The 13650-nt window shown below is 40.8% G+C and overlaps 1 protein-coding gene across 11 annotated transcripts in view; it reads right to left on the minus strand.

The window, feature by feature from the left end:
- Cd44 (CD44 antigen) overlaps window positions 1-13650 on the minus strand; it is a 90529-nt gene that overhangs the window by 9716 nt on the left and 67163 nt on the right. For 8 of the 11 annotated variants that reach the window (XM_006498649.2, XM_006498647.2, XM_006498645.2 and 5 more), the window contains 6 exons: window positions 13378-13479; window positions 11627-11716; window positions 10474-10680; window positions 7686-7754; window positions 3405-3476; window positions 1352-1430 (listed from right to left, as the gene is read on the minus strand). In XM_006498649.2, the coding sequence (XP_006498712.1) occupies window positions 1352-1430; window positions 3405-3476; window positions 7686-7754; window positions 10474-10680; window positions 11627-11716; window positions 13378-13479 (619 nt within the window). Of the gene's footprint in view, window positions 1-1351; window positions 1431-3404; window positions 3477-7685; window positions 7755-10473; window positions 10681-11316; window positions 11405-11626; window positions 11717-13377; window positions 13480-13650 lie in introns of those variants that run through there. The other 3 variants (NM_001177787.1, NM_001039151.1, XM_006498648.2) reach the window with 3 other exon arrangements.

A 13650-nucleotide genomic window follows, 5' to 3' on the forward strand; every position in this document is an offset into this window, starting at 1 on the left:
GGGAGCCCATAGGAGGTCTCTCATATTTTCCCCAGCCTTTGCTCCATGGGTGGGCAGCACTCATGACTAATAGTTTTCTTATTCCCTCAAAGGTATAGTTAGCAGCACCATGATTTGAGTGAGCACTGTCACGAGTTCTAAGCAGTGTAGAGCAGTGCTATCTGGTTTCTGTAGATGATGCGAAGCCCTCCAGAGACTGTGCGGGCCACTGGAAACAGTTTCTTATTCTTTCTGAACAGTAAGAACAAAGTGTTTATTTCTCTTCTGACTTCTCAGAATCTGAATCATTTGGGGACTGCGAGGTGATTTAGAGGCGCAGCAAAGGCAGCCCAGTTAAGCAGGAAGACTCCAACCTTCCAAGGGGCAATCCCAAGGGATATTTACAAACAGCTTCATGTCTGCAGCAGACATTTAGGAAAAAACAATGAATCTTTAAAACGTCTGGGTAGGAATTTAGACTTTTATTTTTAAGTGCCCTGGCTTAAAGTTCCCATCTCCTGGTGCTAGAGTTACTATTGTCCTGCATTTCACCTTGGGTAGCACTCTACTGAGAGGTTGCTTATAAATTAATTAAATATGCATAGTATATAAATGACTTTCAGAATACAGAGCCTTTGTTACTGTGGGAGAGAGGGGTTTCAAGGATGTGAAGACAACCATCTGCCCTTTCTGTGGCACTGGACCGACGATTCTCTAGTCTAGAGGATCATCAGTGCTTCATATACCTCACTGTGAGAAGAATTTCCCTAGGCAATGCCCCGAATCTCTTCAACTGAATCTTTCATAAAACACAAAATAATATCCTTAAAGAGAAACAAGCAGCAAAACGTGGCCCATGCCAATTTTGGGCAAAGATTCCAGAAGGTTCCATACGCTTCCAATGGTCAAAGGAAGATGACCAACTCTTGATTTGTTATACAACATTTTAAGCATTGGAAAAGCTTAGTTAATATTTGTTAAATGAGCCAGTGGTTGAGTATATACTTTAAGTGTCTTTCCAGTGAACTATTTAATAGCTTCTATCTGATAGTCAGCATATGGTTTAACCATGAAAAGTTTAGAAACAGTAAAACTCAAGCACTGGTTAAAGGAGGGGTTCCAAGTCATCATAGATGTCTTACTTTTCTAAAGAATCGGGCAGAGAAGGGCTTCTTAAACTGTGTTATGGGCAGGATTCCCTGGGATCTAGTGCAGGAAATCTGGTGTCAGGCAAGAAACCCTACATGTCTAACAAGCTCCAGGGTACCAAGGCTGACAGTCACAAGGGCTATAGTCTGAGCAACATGGATATAAAACCCAAGTTCCACGATGCCCTTTGAAGTGGAAAGCTGCCAGGGGCACTCTCTCTTACCTTCTCCTACTATTGACCGCGATGCAGACGGCAAGAATCAGAGCCAGTGCCAGGAGAGATGCCAAGATGATGAGCCATTCTGTGGTGAGGAAAAGGACATATGTGAGCTTCACAAGCATGCTTTATGAAATTTTAAAAATGCAATTTAAAACTTGATCCGCTCCAAATAAAACCCCCAGTCAGCTCCGCAGAGTGGTCTGACTAACAGCTCAGCTAAAACACCCTAAGACAGACTCTGCTGTAGATGTTCGTCCAACAGACTTCTCTTATTAACCTTTCATCAATAGTTCTTCCAGAATAAAAGTGTTTCAAAAAGAAAAAAAAAAAAGATATCAAGCAACCTGTTGAAGTCTGTACATGTTTTTGGTGAACTTCTAAGTAGATTAAAGGAAATTTATATTTCTCTTGACAGAAACAGCCCATGTCTGTGTAAGAGCATCTGCCTTGCATTTTGCTCAAAACAAAGGTGGAGTTCATAATCTAGTGGGCAAAGAATGTTCCTACGGTAAAGGTTAAAAAAGAGAGAGAGAGACATCTTCTACTTCTTTCAATCATTCGGTTCCACTGATGACAGACTCTAAATTACTCAAGCTTTTTTGATTTAGCAGTTACACTTCTAAAATGCTAGAGGATCTCAAAGTTATCTTTAAAGATGTTATGATGTTTATACCAATAAAAGTTGAAGCCAACTTAATGTCCAATGGTGAGGGATTAAATAAATAGATCAGGAGTTACACATTTTGTTATGTGCTACATAATTCAAGAGAAAGGTGCTTAATGACATGGAAAGTGGAACTGACAGGCAGAAAATATTAGTCAAATAGCACATGTGGCAGTTTTGAAATAAATTAATTTGAAAAAATATTAGGAAGAACATTAATTAAGACTGTAGCTTTAACACTTGTGGGTATTGAGATACAGTAAGAGATTGATATTTCCATCTATTTTCTAAGCTATAGTTTCTAAAATTTACTGGATAATTATGTACCACTTGTGGATTGATGTAATATTATGCATTTGTTTTAAACTCAGGCTTCAAAAGGATTGACAAGTTGAATCGATTCAGTTGCAGATGTGTGTGGTAAATGAAGGCTTGAGAAAGAAGAAAGACAGGGATTTGTTAGCCACAGTTTTCCTTGGAAGTCTTGATTTCCTCTTACTTCAGACTGTGCATCCCCTTTGGTTTACTTTAAGGAAGCAAGGACACTTTCAGGAAGATGTCACTTCTGTTCCTCCTTCTTCTATGCTGCCTGGCCTTCAGCACTGAGGAGTCCATATTCCTTCTCAATAGATTGGGATGAATCCTCGTGCTTGAATCCAGCCTCCTCTCCCCTGCCCACTCCTCCCTGAACGTCCCCTCTATCTTTGTGTCCAGGTGGCCAATGAGTTGAGATAAAGGAGCAAGGTCCACAAGGGAAGCTGTTTTGGAGCCCTCTAAAGAAAGGGTTAAAAGAGCATTAAGGGAAACTTCCTTTGTGGAATCTCCCCCTTTGCACATGCTCATTTTCAACCCCAAGGTAAAAGAAGAAACTGCATCAAATTTTAAATCTTGTAGCATGGGACGGCCAGATGTCAAAGCTCCCTCCCTGTGTGTATGAGACTTTATGAAAAGTTCCTTCTGGCTGCATTAGCAGACTGTCCCTCAAGGAAAAGTAGTTTGAGGACCAGAGGAATGGTTTTCACTCCAGCCAACACAGATGATTTGGTGTCTTCTCCCTGCCTGCCAACGCAAGAGAATAACACTCTTCATCTCAGTCCCAGAAATATAGGGGAAACTGCGTTGAGCTAGGAAGAACTTGGGTGATCCATCATCATTCCTGAGGGGAGAGTGCCTTAGTAACTGATGCATCAGTTCTTTGAGGTAGGCCTCAATGTGAGCTCATCCATAGATACCTAGAGGGGGAAACAGAGGCCTACAAGGAGGCTGTAGCATTTTTATTTATACTTAATCTTACAGAGGGAAGCCAGATGTGCATTTGATGAAGTCTCATCTAGGATATTCAGAGAATCTTGCTGTAATTATCTGATGTTTGCTTCATGATGGAAAACTCACCTGGAATCTGAGGTCTCCTCATAGGACCAGAAGTTGTGGTCACTCCACTGTCCTGGTTCGCACTTGAGTGTCCTAAGGGGAGAAGCAACAAGCTCTTTCAGCCCATGTTTGGAAAATATACTCAGGAGTTCCTTCCACAGCATGGTGCCGGGCTACCCTCCAGCGGCTGCCTTACTAGAAATTATAAATAGATTCAAGATGTGGAGGGTTATAAAATATTAGGCGAAAGATATAATCTCTCCTCGCCTCCCAAGAAAGTTCAGTGTGACTAAGCTAAAGCTTACAAATGTTATTTCTGTGGCAAGGAACAGTGATGGGCAGTGTTTGAACTGGAGCTCCAGAGCTAGTCAACCCTGGGCTTAGGGCCTAACTCTGCCTCTTATTAGCAACGTGTGCTTGGCCAAGTCCTTATCTTTAACTCTCTATTTTCTCACTTTGAAAGTGAGGATCATAACAGAAACCACTTCATTGTTAACTCACAGAATCCTAAAGAACTATATGATGGTAGTAGTTGAATGTATTTATTAGTTCTACAACACAGTGGTACCATCGGCCAAGAGGACCCCCTTGTTAGGGAGTTGGCTAGGAATTCAAAAATCTCAAGCAACACTCGAAACCTCCAGAAACAATGTCTTCATTTTATTAATATCCCTAGTATATTTATATGCTTTGGAAAGTCCAAAGTCTAAAACAATCACATGCAAATTGTGCTGGTCAGTTTTTATCAACTTGATACATGCAAGCCCAAGTCATCTGTGGAGAAGGAATTTCAAATGAGGAAATGCCTCCATCCGATAAGTAAATCTGTGGGGGAACTTTCTTGAATATTGATATGGGAGAGCCCAGCTCACCAGGGTAGTGCCGCCCCAGACAAGTGGTCCTGGGTAGTATAAGAATTCAAGTTGAGCAGTCCATGGAGAGCAAGCTATAAGTAACATTCCTACATGGCTTCTGCTTCAGTGTCTGCCTCCAGCTGCCTGCCCTGACTGTCTTCAGTATACCATGACTCAGGATAGGCAATTCAAATAGACCTCCCCCACCCCAAGTTACTTTGGTGAAGGCCTTTATCACAGCAATGGAAAGCAAACTAGGATGAACATTGATTGTAGGTACTGGTGTGAACGCCAATTTTATTTTTGCCATGGTGTGTAAGTGTGTGTGTGTGTGTGTGTGTGTGTGTGTGTGTGTGTGTGTGTGTGTGTGGGAGTGGCACTTTTTCTGTTTATAAATAAGTGGTTCGTAGAGTCTATGCTAATACAGTGAAACATAATAGAAAGATGAATGCTTTCTACTGTCAAACGACAAAATAAGGAAAGAAACAAAACTCCCTACTTGTAAAGAAGCATTGTGAGAAGACAATCACTGAGTCAGAGCCCAGGTGCCTTTTCCAAACAAGGAAAATGATATCTTTTCCACATCTAAAAAGAAACATCTTGGTTTTCTGTTTCTTTTCTTCCTTTACTCCTTGCCACTAAACAGCAACCTGTTCTGGAATCGTAAAGGCCACCAAGGAGAGAGAAGCCAAGACAAGACTGTTTGGTTAGCCCACTGGCCAGGATAGCTGAGAGGGTCAAACTTTAGACTCTGCAGAGTAAATGGTAAAATCTAACTACATAGGATAACTTGGTTTATATAGTTTGTGCATTTCCTAAAGAGCAAACAAAACAGAGCCAAGTAACTTCTGTGTTGTTTCGACAGACCTCATCCTGTTCCGAGAGTGGCCTGTCTTTCACAAATCTCAAAAGAGGCCAAGGCAATTTTTCTACCCACCTGTCAGTGTCCTGAGCAACTGGCAGGGTTTGCATGCACAAGTCATGGCATATCAGCCCTCCAAACTGGAGAACTTTGGCCTTGAAAACCACTGTAAAGGTACAGTCACTCCCACTGGTCTCTCTGGTCTGACTCATAGCAGCCTTTGATATTTGAAAAGGAGGCCATTAATAGATTATAATCTATTTATTTTCCTTTTCCAAAGAAGTGCTCCCAGCAAGGAAAGATCTAGGTGTGTGCACAAGATGAAACCTCCTGTCTGAACAATAGACACCTGCACAGGAGCCAAAGGAAAAAGACTAGTTCCCGCCCACCCGATTCTCACTTCAAGCCACAGACAGACCAAAAGATCCATAGATCTAACCAGGGTAGGACAGGCCTGGAGAACAAGTTCTGCAAAGCAGGGCACTGGACACACCAGTTTGGAAACGTGGCCCAACCCCAGACATGGGCACGGAGATCATTCCGTTGGCGTCAACTGTGAGAAAGGCAGAGAGAGTGGAGCACACAAATCAGCGGAAGGGGAGGGGCTTGGATGACTGAGACCCTCACCCAGTGTGTATCTACCTGGATGGGACAAAATTAGGCGCTTCCAGCAAGCTTCTGTATGCAATCTCTGCTGCTCCACAGGCTACACTCAAAGTTGTAGGGATCGCTTGGCTTTGGAAACTGTGCCTTCAAACAATAATCTCTTACTTTCTCAATACCTTGACTTTTACACAAAATCTCTATTACTGAAGTAGGTGACCGGAGGTTTACTTTTACTAACAAGGAAACTAAAGCTGGGGAATGCCAAGTGTGCTAAAGACCCTGGTGAGCTTGAACCATTACTTTCTTTTTAGGATAATTTCCAAAGAGCCCTACACCCCAGAGCTCCTACATTTAAGGGCTGTCACCAAAGCCACCATGTAAATATCCATCCATCCCCAGATTCATTAGAACACTAGAGGCGGCACTTGCATCAAACTCATGCAGCAGAGGCTGCTAATTTTTATGGATTTTCTGGATCTTATGGACCACATAGATTTGTAATAATTAGGAGCTCATAGAGGAAGTGGTAAGAGACATCTCTGTAATCCCAGCATTAGGGATTAGAAGTAGGTTTGCCTCCTGTCAGACTTTGCTGCCTGGAGTAATGTTTCTAGGGGTTCATCTGAGTCATGGCCAACAGCAGTCTATTTAATAATGCATGTCTGGCAGTAATTATGGTCATTATGGAATTTTCTTCCAGACTGGGCTTAGGCAAGGCAATATGAGACCCAGGCTTGAAACCTGGCTCCACCACTCTCTGGTCATATCAACTTGGCAAGTTGCTTCCCTCCTCTTACCTTTCTTACCTCTTACCTCAGTCTCCTCATCCGTAATAAGGTGATGATAACAGTGTTTTCATATATTATAGGGTTTGCAAGGTAATTAGATATGTTAACAGTAAATGAGCTCTAAATTCCCTGGTATTGGGATCACTTGCCCTATGGAAATATCAGTTTCATGTAGTTCAATGTAGAAATGAAATGCTTTGCTTAATCTTTCTGGCACACAGTAAATTCTGAAATGCTGGCTACATTATGAGATTTATGCTAAACATTTTCTAGGTATTTATTCTGTCATTTGGTTGTAAAGAGTGCCCTGTGACAATATCTCCAGATTATCAGCTAGAACATTGAATCTCAGACCCTGTCATCATCTTTCTCAATTTAGAGGTAAATGAATGATGATCAAAGCCAAGCTATTTCATGCCTAAAGAGTTCTCTTTTTGACTCCATAATGGGGCAGTGTAAAATGGGGTTGTCCTTGTTAGGGTCACATAGTGTGATGAACACCATGACCAAAAGCCACTTGGGGATGAAAGGGTTTATTTGGCTTATGTGTTACAGTCCATTGAGGGAAGTCAAGGCAGGAGGAACTCAAACATGGCTGGAGGCAGGGTGATGCAGAGGCCATGGGGGAAAGTACTGCTCACTAGCTTGCCCTTGGTGACTCATTTTGCTTCCTTATAGAATAAAGGAGCACCAACCGAGCAGTGGTCTCACCTACAACAGAGTTGGGCCACCCCATGTCAATCATTAACTATAAAAATGTCCTACAAGTTTGCCTACAGCCCAGTTATATGGAGGCATTTTCTCAATTGAGGCTCCCTTCTCTGAGATGACTCTAGCTTGTTTGTGCCATAAAACTAGCCAGCAGAGAAGTATTGCTTGAATCCTTCCAGACCCTTTCACATGGACGCTCTTTTGCCACAGTGTCAGTTGTCTAAGTAGAGTGCCCATCCCAGTAGAATCAGGATGACTGGGAATTTATTAAGAATACAAGTGTTTGGGCTCCACCCCAGACTTACTGAATCAGAAACTTTGGGGTGGGGTCCAGCAAAGTGACTTAATAAGCCTTCCCTGAGACTGAAAATATATGTTTTAAAAAAAAGTGTGAAATAATTCTCTAGGGACAGTGATGCATGTTTCATTAGCAATCATCGGGTTCGGAGATTATAACAGTGACTAAACATTTTAAACTCACCAGCTAATTCGGATCCATGAGTCACAGTGCGGGAACTCCCCCTGGAGTCCTTGGATGAGTCTCGATCTCCTAGAGTAATAAAGCAATAAAAACCAGTCAGCACTGTATCTCCATTCACACTGTCATCTCCCTTTCTGTTGGTTGCGTTTTCGGAAAGCCATCATCTGCTAACAACAAGGAAGAAGGCACTGCTCATCCTTTGAGACATTGTTGAACAGGCTGGATCCTTAATCAACATGAAGGAAACTCAGGCAGCACAGGTCATCCCAGATGAGCACTAAAAATACCGTGCGGGTAGAAATCCAAGAACAGAGCTAAAGGCTATTCTGAGAAAAATATGATGATGCTTTCACAGGGCTGAGTTTTGAATGAGATACTTCATAGCTTGGATAAGGATTGTGATACTGGAATGTGATCACTTAAATGGGTGCAATGTGGCTCAGACCATCCAGCATAAAAAGAGATTTCTCTGAATCTGAAACAAAAGAATCTTAGGAATGAACGAGGCAAAAGCTCAAAGGGAAAATCAAACTATTTATCCAGAGAGGAGAAAGGTCAACCCTAAGTGTATTAAGAACCAGTGAAATGGTGTGAGTGACAGGCAGCTGGGCATCAGAAGTCTCAGTTCATATTTAAAAAAAAAAAAAGGTTAAGCCCACATGATCAGCAACCATTGATAATTCAGGTCACATAGTAACTTGGTGTCCTATTGTCAAACTTTCAGTTTCCACTAAGGCCCAATAGCAGACCAAGAGCTGTTTTTCAAAGGGAGAATAGCTGTCTGCAGATGATGGTAGCTTCGCCCCATTGGCTCCTCAGCCAAGGACATACAAATGTCTGAACCTGCGGTTCCTCTCATACTGAGCAGGATTACCATGGCAACAACACATCATCAGTAGGGTAAAACTAACCTGTCTCACAATGGTCTAACCTTCTCAAATACCCATCACCAGAAAGCTCTAGGTAGAGACAAACTCAAGTGACTAATTTTAAATCCAAATTATACGATCAAATCATATGGGAAACAATATACACAGACAACAGGGGTTCCAAAAGTTGGTACAGATCATTACAAGGGTGCCTAGAAAAAGAATACAGTGAAATGCACGGTATGTGATTCCCTGCTTAGGAGAGGCAAACTTGCTTGTAGTTGCACATAACTATTGCAGAGAGACCGCTTTGTTCCTTGGAGAAAAGACCACCGCATTTGATGAAATGCCACACCAACAGTCCCACCACCAAAATCACCATTTTCAAAGCCAGCGCCTTTACCAGGCCCATCACCACAACTGCCATCGCATGTTTCAGTGTTTTACATTCAGTGTACAGAAATACTTATGAACAGAAAAATACACTCCGTGGTTCTTCTGAATTAAAACAGGGAATGGGAATCAGACCATTTACTGATCACTGAATTCACAAAGAACTGAAGGACACCCCTCAGCACCATTGCCTTTCTTACATTAATCAGAAGGGATCAGCACATGGGAGTACTAATTTGGTAGAAAGAGTTTTACTTGATAGCAATTAGACTCTGAAAACCACCTAAGAAACTATATCCAAGATTGTCATTTTAAATACAAATCCATTAAGTGGCATGATGGGGCCATTCTAGCATTGAGAACATTTGTTTCTCCTTTGATTCATGCTGCATGAATCTAACAACATTTGAAGTTTTTAATGAGGAAAAGAAGATTATTAATAAGGACAATAACCAAAAGCCTTCAGAGTGTAAGGGGGTTTGATCTTGCCATTACTGCTGAAGTTGCTATTTTTAAAGCACCTAGAGTGGGAAGCCAGAGGGAATGTGCTAAGCATGTAACACCTTGGATTTTCCCTCCCTCCATCAATCAGAATGTCACCACTGCCATTTGCTTTGCATATGGGATTTCCATGAGATCATTTTCTTATCTTTGTCTTTTGGGAGAGTGGAGGAGTTAGGGTCTTTCTACAAATTAGGTATATGTGCATGTATGTATATATTTATACTTAAAGTTACTCATCTTTACTGTGTCAGTGATTGAATGGTAAGAGGTACCCAGATTACAGGTACTAGTGGGAGGAGGTGTCTAGTTTCTTAGCCACAGAAATCCCTTTCCAATTTCCCTTTCTATAGTGTTAGTTTCTTAACACGAACAAAGAAATAAAGAAGAGAAGTAGAGAGGATTGCTTCCTTGAGATAAAAGTTTCGTTCTAGGTCCATGTTAGACTCAATTGAGTAAGTCATATATTTACCATTACAATAAAAATGAGGGTCTTAGTTTATTAGTAGTAAATCATAGACTTTGAAGCATACCACAAATAGAAAATGTTTATATACCAACTCATCACCAAAAATAAAACCAATCAGTCCACCACCAAGTAAAGGTAATTTCAGAGCAAAGATACCAGCATATGAAAATAATTTGAATGTCTAGTAAAGTGTTGTTAAATAGGCAGAATATATTATCTGAATCAAGTGAAATTGCTAATATTTAACTATTTCCATCCATCAAAATATTAATTTCACATGATAAGTTAATATATCACAGAATGAAGAAAATACAAAGCAAGAAATTCTACCATATGAACCATTACACATGAAAAAAGGATGCTACATCAGGAAATGGAGGCATTGTTTTACCTCAAATTCAAGTTTGCTGACACTATAATTGATGACCAATGATGAAAACCATCCCCCTGGCACAAAGTAATCTAATCACAGCCTGCACAGAAAATATCCCTTACAATAGGAAAATATATGTTGTTTCTCCAGAGAAGCAAGCTAGATGACAAATGGTTAAATTACCTGGTAAGGAGCCATCAACATTAACGTTGGAGTCAGTAGCAAGAGTCACTTCAGTTTCTCCAAAGACCTCAGTTTTAGCAGGGGTCACTGGGAAGAGAGTCCCATTTTCCATTGTGTCTGGGTATTGAAAGGTGTAGCCTTCTACAGAAGTAGTTGTATCTGTGGGAAGACTTCCACCTCTTCTTGCATCTTTAGCGCCGCTCTTAGCTGCATGGAGGTGGAGTCAATGATAAGCCCACAGCTGTAAGGTCACCACCCACCATGTGCTTGTCTTCAGAAGGTAAAGTAGCTGAGACATCTTTCTATTTGTTCTCCAAGACCAAAAGCAAGTGGTACTGAGTGAAAACTATGTTTTGCAAGACACCAGCCAGATAGCACTCAACTGAAGAGATTTTGGTGACTACTTCCTACACAGAAGAGGTACTTGCTACCAGATTGTCTGAGTCATCAAGAGTATGTGGTGATCTCATTGTGACTTTGAAGTCACCTCAGGTACTACAGGATTTTTATCTTTTTTGTGGATCTACCTCTGAGGAAGGGGTAAAAACAAACCATTGGATAGAAAGATGAAACCATTCTGCCTGCAACTGGAATTATATCTTCAAGATCAAAAAAAAAATAAATAAATAAAACAAAACAAAACAACAACAACAACAAAAAAAAAACCCTGAGTCTATTGACATAAATTTTCTTTTCTGTGCTAGGAGGGCATTCTTCATAGTCAACAATACCACAGAGCTATGGTCCAGAAGACAAATCAGAAATAATATTAGTTCAATGGATATCAAAGAAATCTTACAGAAACAATCATTATTAAACCAAGTTACTAAAGCAATACCTTTAAAATTCAGCAGAAAAGTTTGTACCTAGTGTACAATGGCTTCTAAAAGATCTATAAAGCAGAAAAATCAGCAACCACCACCAGACACACCTGTTGATCAAAAAAAATAATCTATAATAGGCAACAGATATACCACCACCAAACATACCACAAAAGTACCACCACAAAAGAATCTACAAAGCACCACTAACAAAGATACCACAAAGCACCACCACCAAAGATGCTACAAAGGTACCACCACCAAAGATACCACAAAGTACCCATAACGTCTTGATTTCTGCTTAAAAGCCAGTTGGACTTTATGATCCTTACTGCTAGATGGCAGAATAGAAGTTGTTGGATGGTTTTCGTCTTCTTCCGGCTCTCCATGTAATGTAGAGAAGTTCTGAGAATGACTCTGTGCTGTTTCAACGAGGAATGAAGCCATTGTTAATTAGAAACCATAACACATGGACTTACATGGACAGACTAGTTATAGAATATCAGATGGACAGATACAATGGGAGAATGATATTTGTGCCTTTCATCGTCTGCTTGCTGATGCAAAGTTACAGATATTTTGTCCCTAGTTTGCTTCTTTGTCTCTCAGTGAAGCTCCGATCTGAAGCTAAAGCCAAAACACTGCCCTCCCTGGACCACCTTGACCCAGCAGCAGCAAGGATTCCAGAAACAAAGATCACAGAGACATGGAAAGTGGAGCTGTAATTTCAGTTTTCCCTCAACCATAAAGATTGCCTAGATGTTAGACTATAAGGAAAATATTGCTGTGTAGTATCTGTGAACACAAAAGAAAAGGCTCATCTTTATCAATGAACTCAGAGTAACTTTATACAGAATACACAATTCCTTTATAGAGAGCATTGCATTTGAGTTACAACTTTTTTAGTAGGGCTGTGGTCTCCCCTGTAGCCAGGGTTTCTCTTCACTGCACCGAGGAAATGCTTGCCTGGTCAAACACAGGGTCTCCAGTGATATGTATCAAATTGAGATTGAATCATTGCCCATATCTGAAACCACTTTGACTGTTTTGAGTTCTCTTCTTTTGTGTTCTTCCAAGAAAGGCACTGACCTCTGAGGTGCAGGTGCAAAAGCCCCATAAAACACACCCATCAGCCATGTCCACCACCAAACAAATATAACCAGGAGAGAGACATTCACTAAATCCCAGAGCTAACATCAGAAAAAAAAACCCAACAGTAACATAAAATGGAAATAGAAGCTGTGCACTGGCAAGGGCCACGTATAGGCTTCCTTATGTTTCCTTTGATGCCTAACACCATGCTATCTACATTGATGACAATCAACACATGCCTGCTGGCTTTTTTCTTATGTCTAAAGGGCTCCTATGAAGGGCTCAGCTCATTATGTGTAGCAAGCAGTGAAATCCCTTCTTAATTTGGGATTTCTTTCATATTCTGCCAAGAATTTATGAATGGCATTAGGCTGATCCTTGGGCTATCCTTATCGATGTATTGAAAATTAAGGGAACTAAAATTTTCATATTTCTTCCTAGTAGATATTTAGTGATAGAAAAAGATGTTAGCAAATGGTTCTTTTTGATTCCAGGGACTCTGCCACCTTAGTCAATTATCAACTTGGTCCTTGCCTTGGTCCTCCTCTGAAAGCTAAATGTGATTCCCCTATTTACTATAATGATCTGGCCCTCATATGTCTTTACACAATCATGAAAACAGTATTTCTTCTGCCTGGCCTGGAAGAAGGGTGGGAATCAAAAAGAGTCCGTTAAAACATGAAGACACCACTCTACAATTGATGGTCTTCAGTGTCACATGACTAGTTAGAGCTGGAAAATAGAGATGAATGACATTTCCATATCTTTGTTAATAAAAAAGTCATTGACACTGGAGTAGACCTTGGATGAATATCAATTTGGATTAGAAGATCCTCTACAAGAAAGGCCGACAATGAAAACAGATTCAGACCCTGGCTGAGCTAAGTCACCTAGCAAAGACTGCCACCATTCCACCACCAAATGCAACATCTTGACCAGATGGGAAGTAGATAGATAGGTCAACAAAGGGGCTGTGTATCATTATCCTTACGAGTTGTCACTGAAAGTGGTCCTGTCCTGTTCAAGTCTTCCACCAAATGGGTATTTGGAGCTGCAGTAGGCTGAAGGGTTGTACTATGACTGGAGTCTGTATCTGAAGGAATCAAATTGATGTTATTGCAGTATTCCTAATGCTAGGAAATGACCTGAGGGTCATTTATGTCATATAGCCAACTAATGTTTATATTCAGCCCAGTGAGAAGAAAGAATTGGTACACATGTCCAGAATTGGGATAAATTATTCTTTATAGAATAATCACAGATA

The sequence above is a fragment of the Mus musculus genome, chromosome 2, assembly GCF_000001635.26.
Source record: "Mus musculus strain C57BL/6J chromosome 2, GRCm38.p6 C57BL/6J".
Lineage (NCBI taxonomy): Eukaryota > Metazoa > Chordata > Mammalia > Rodentia > Muridae > Mus > Mus musculus.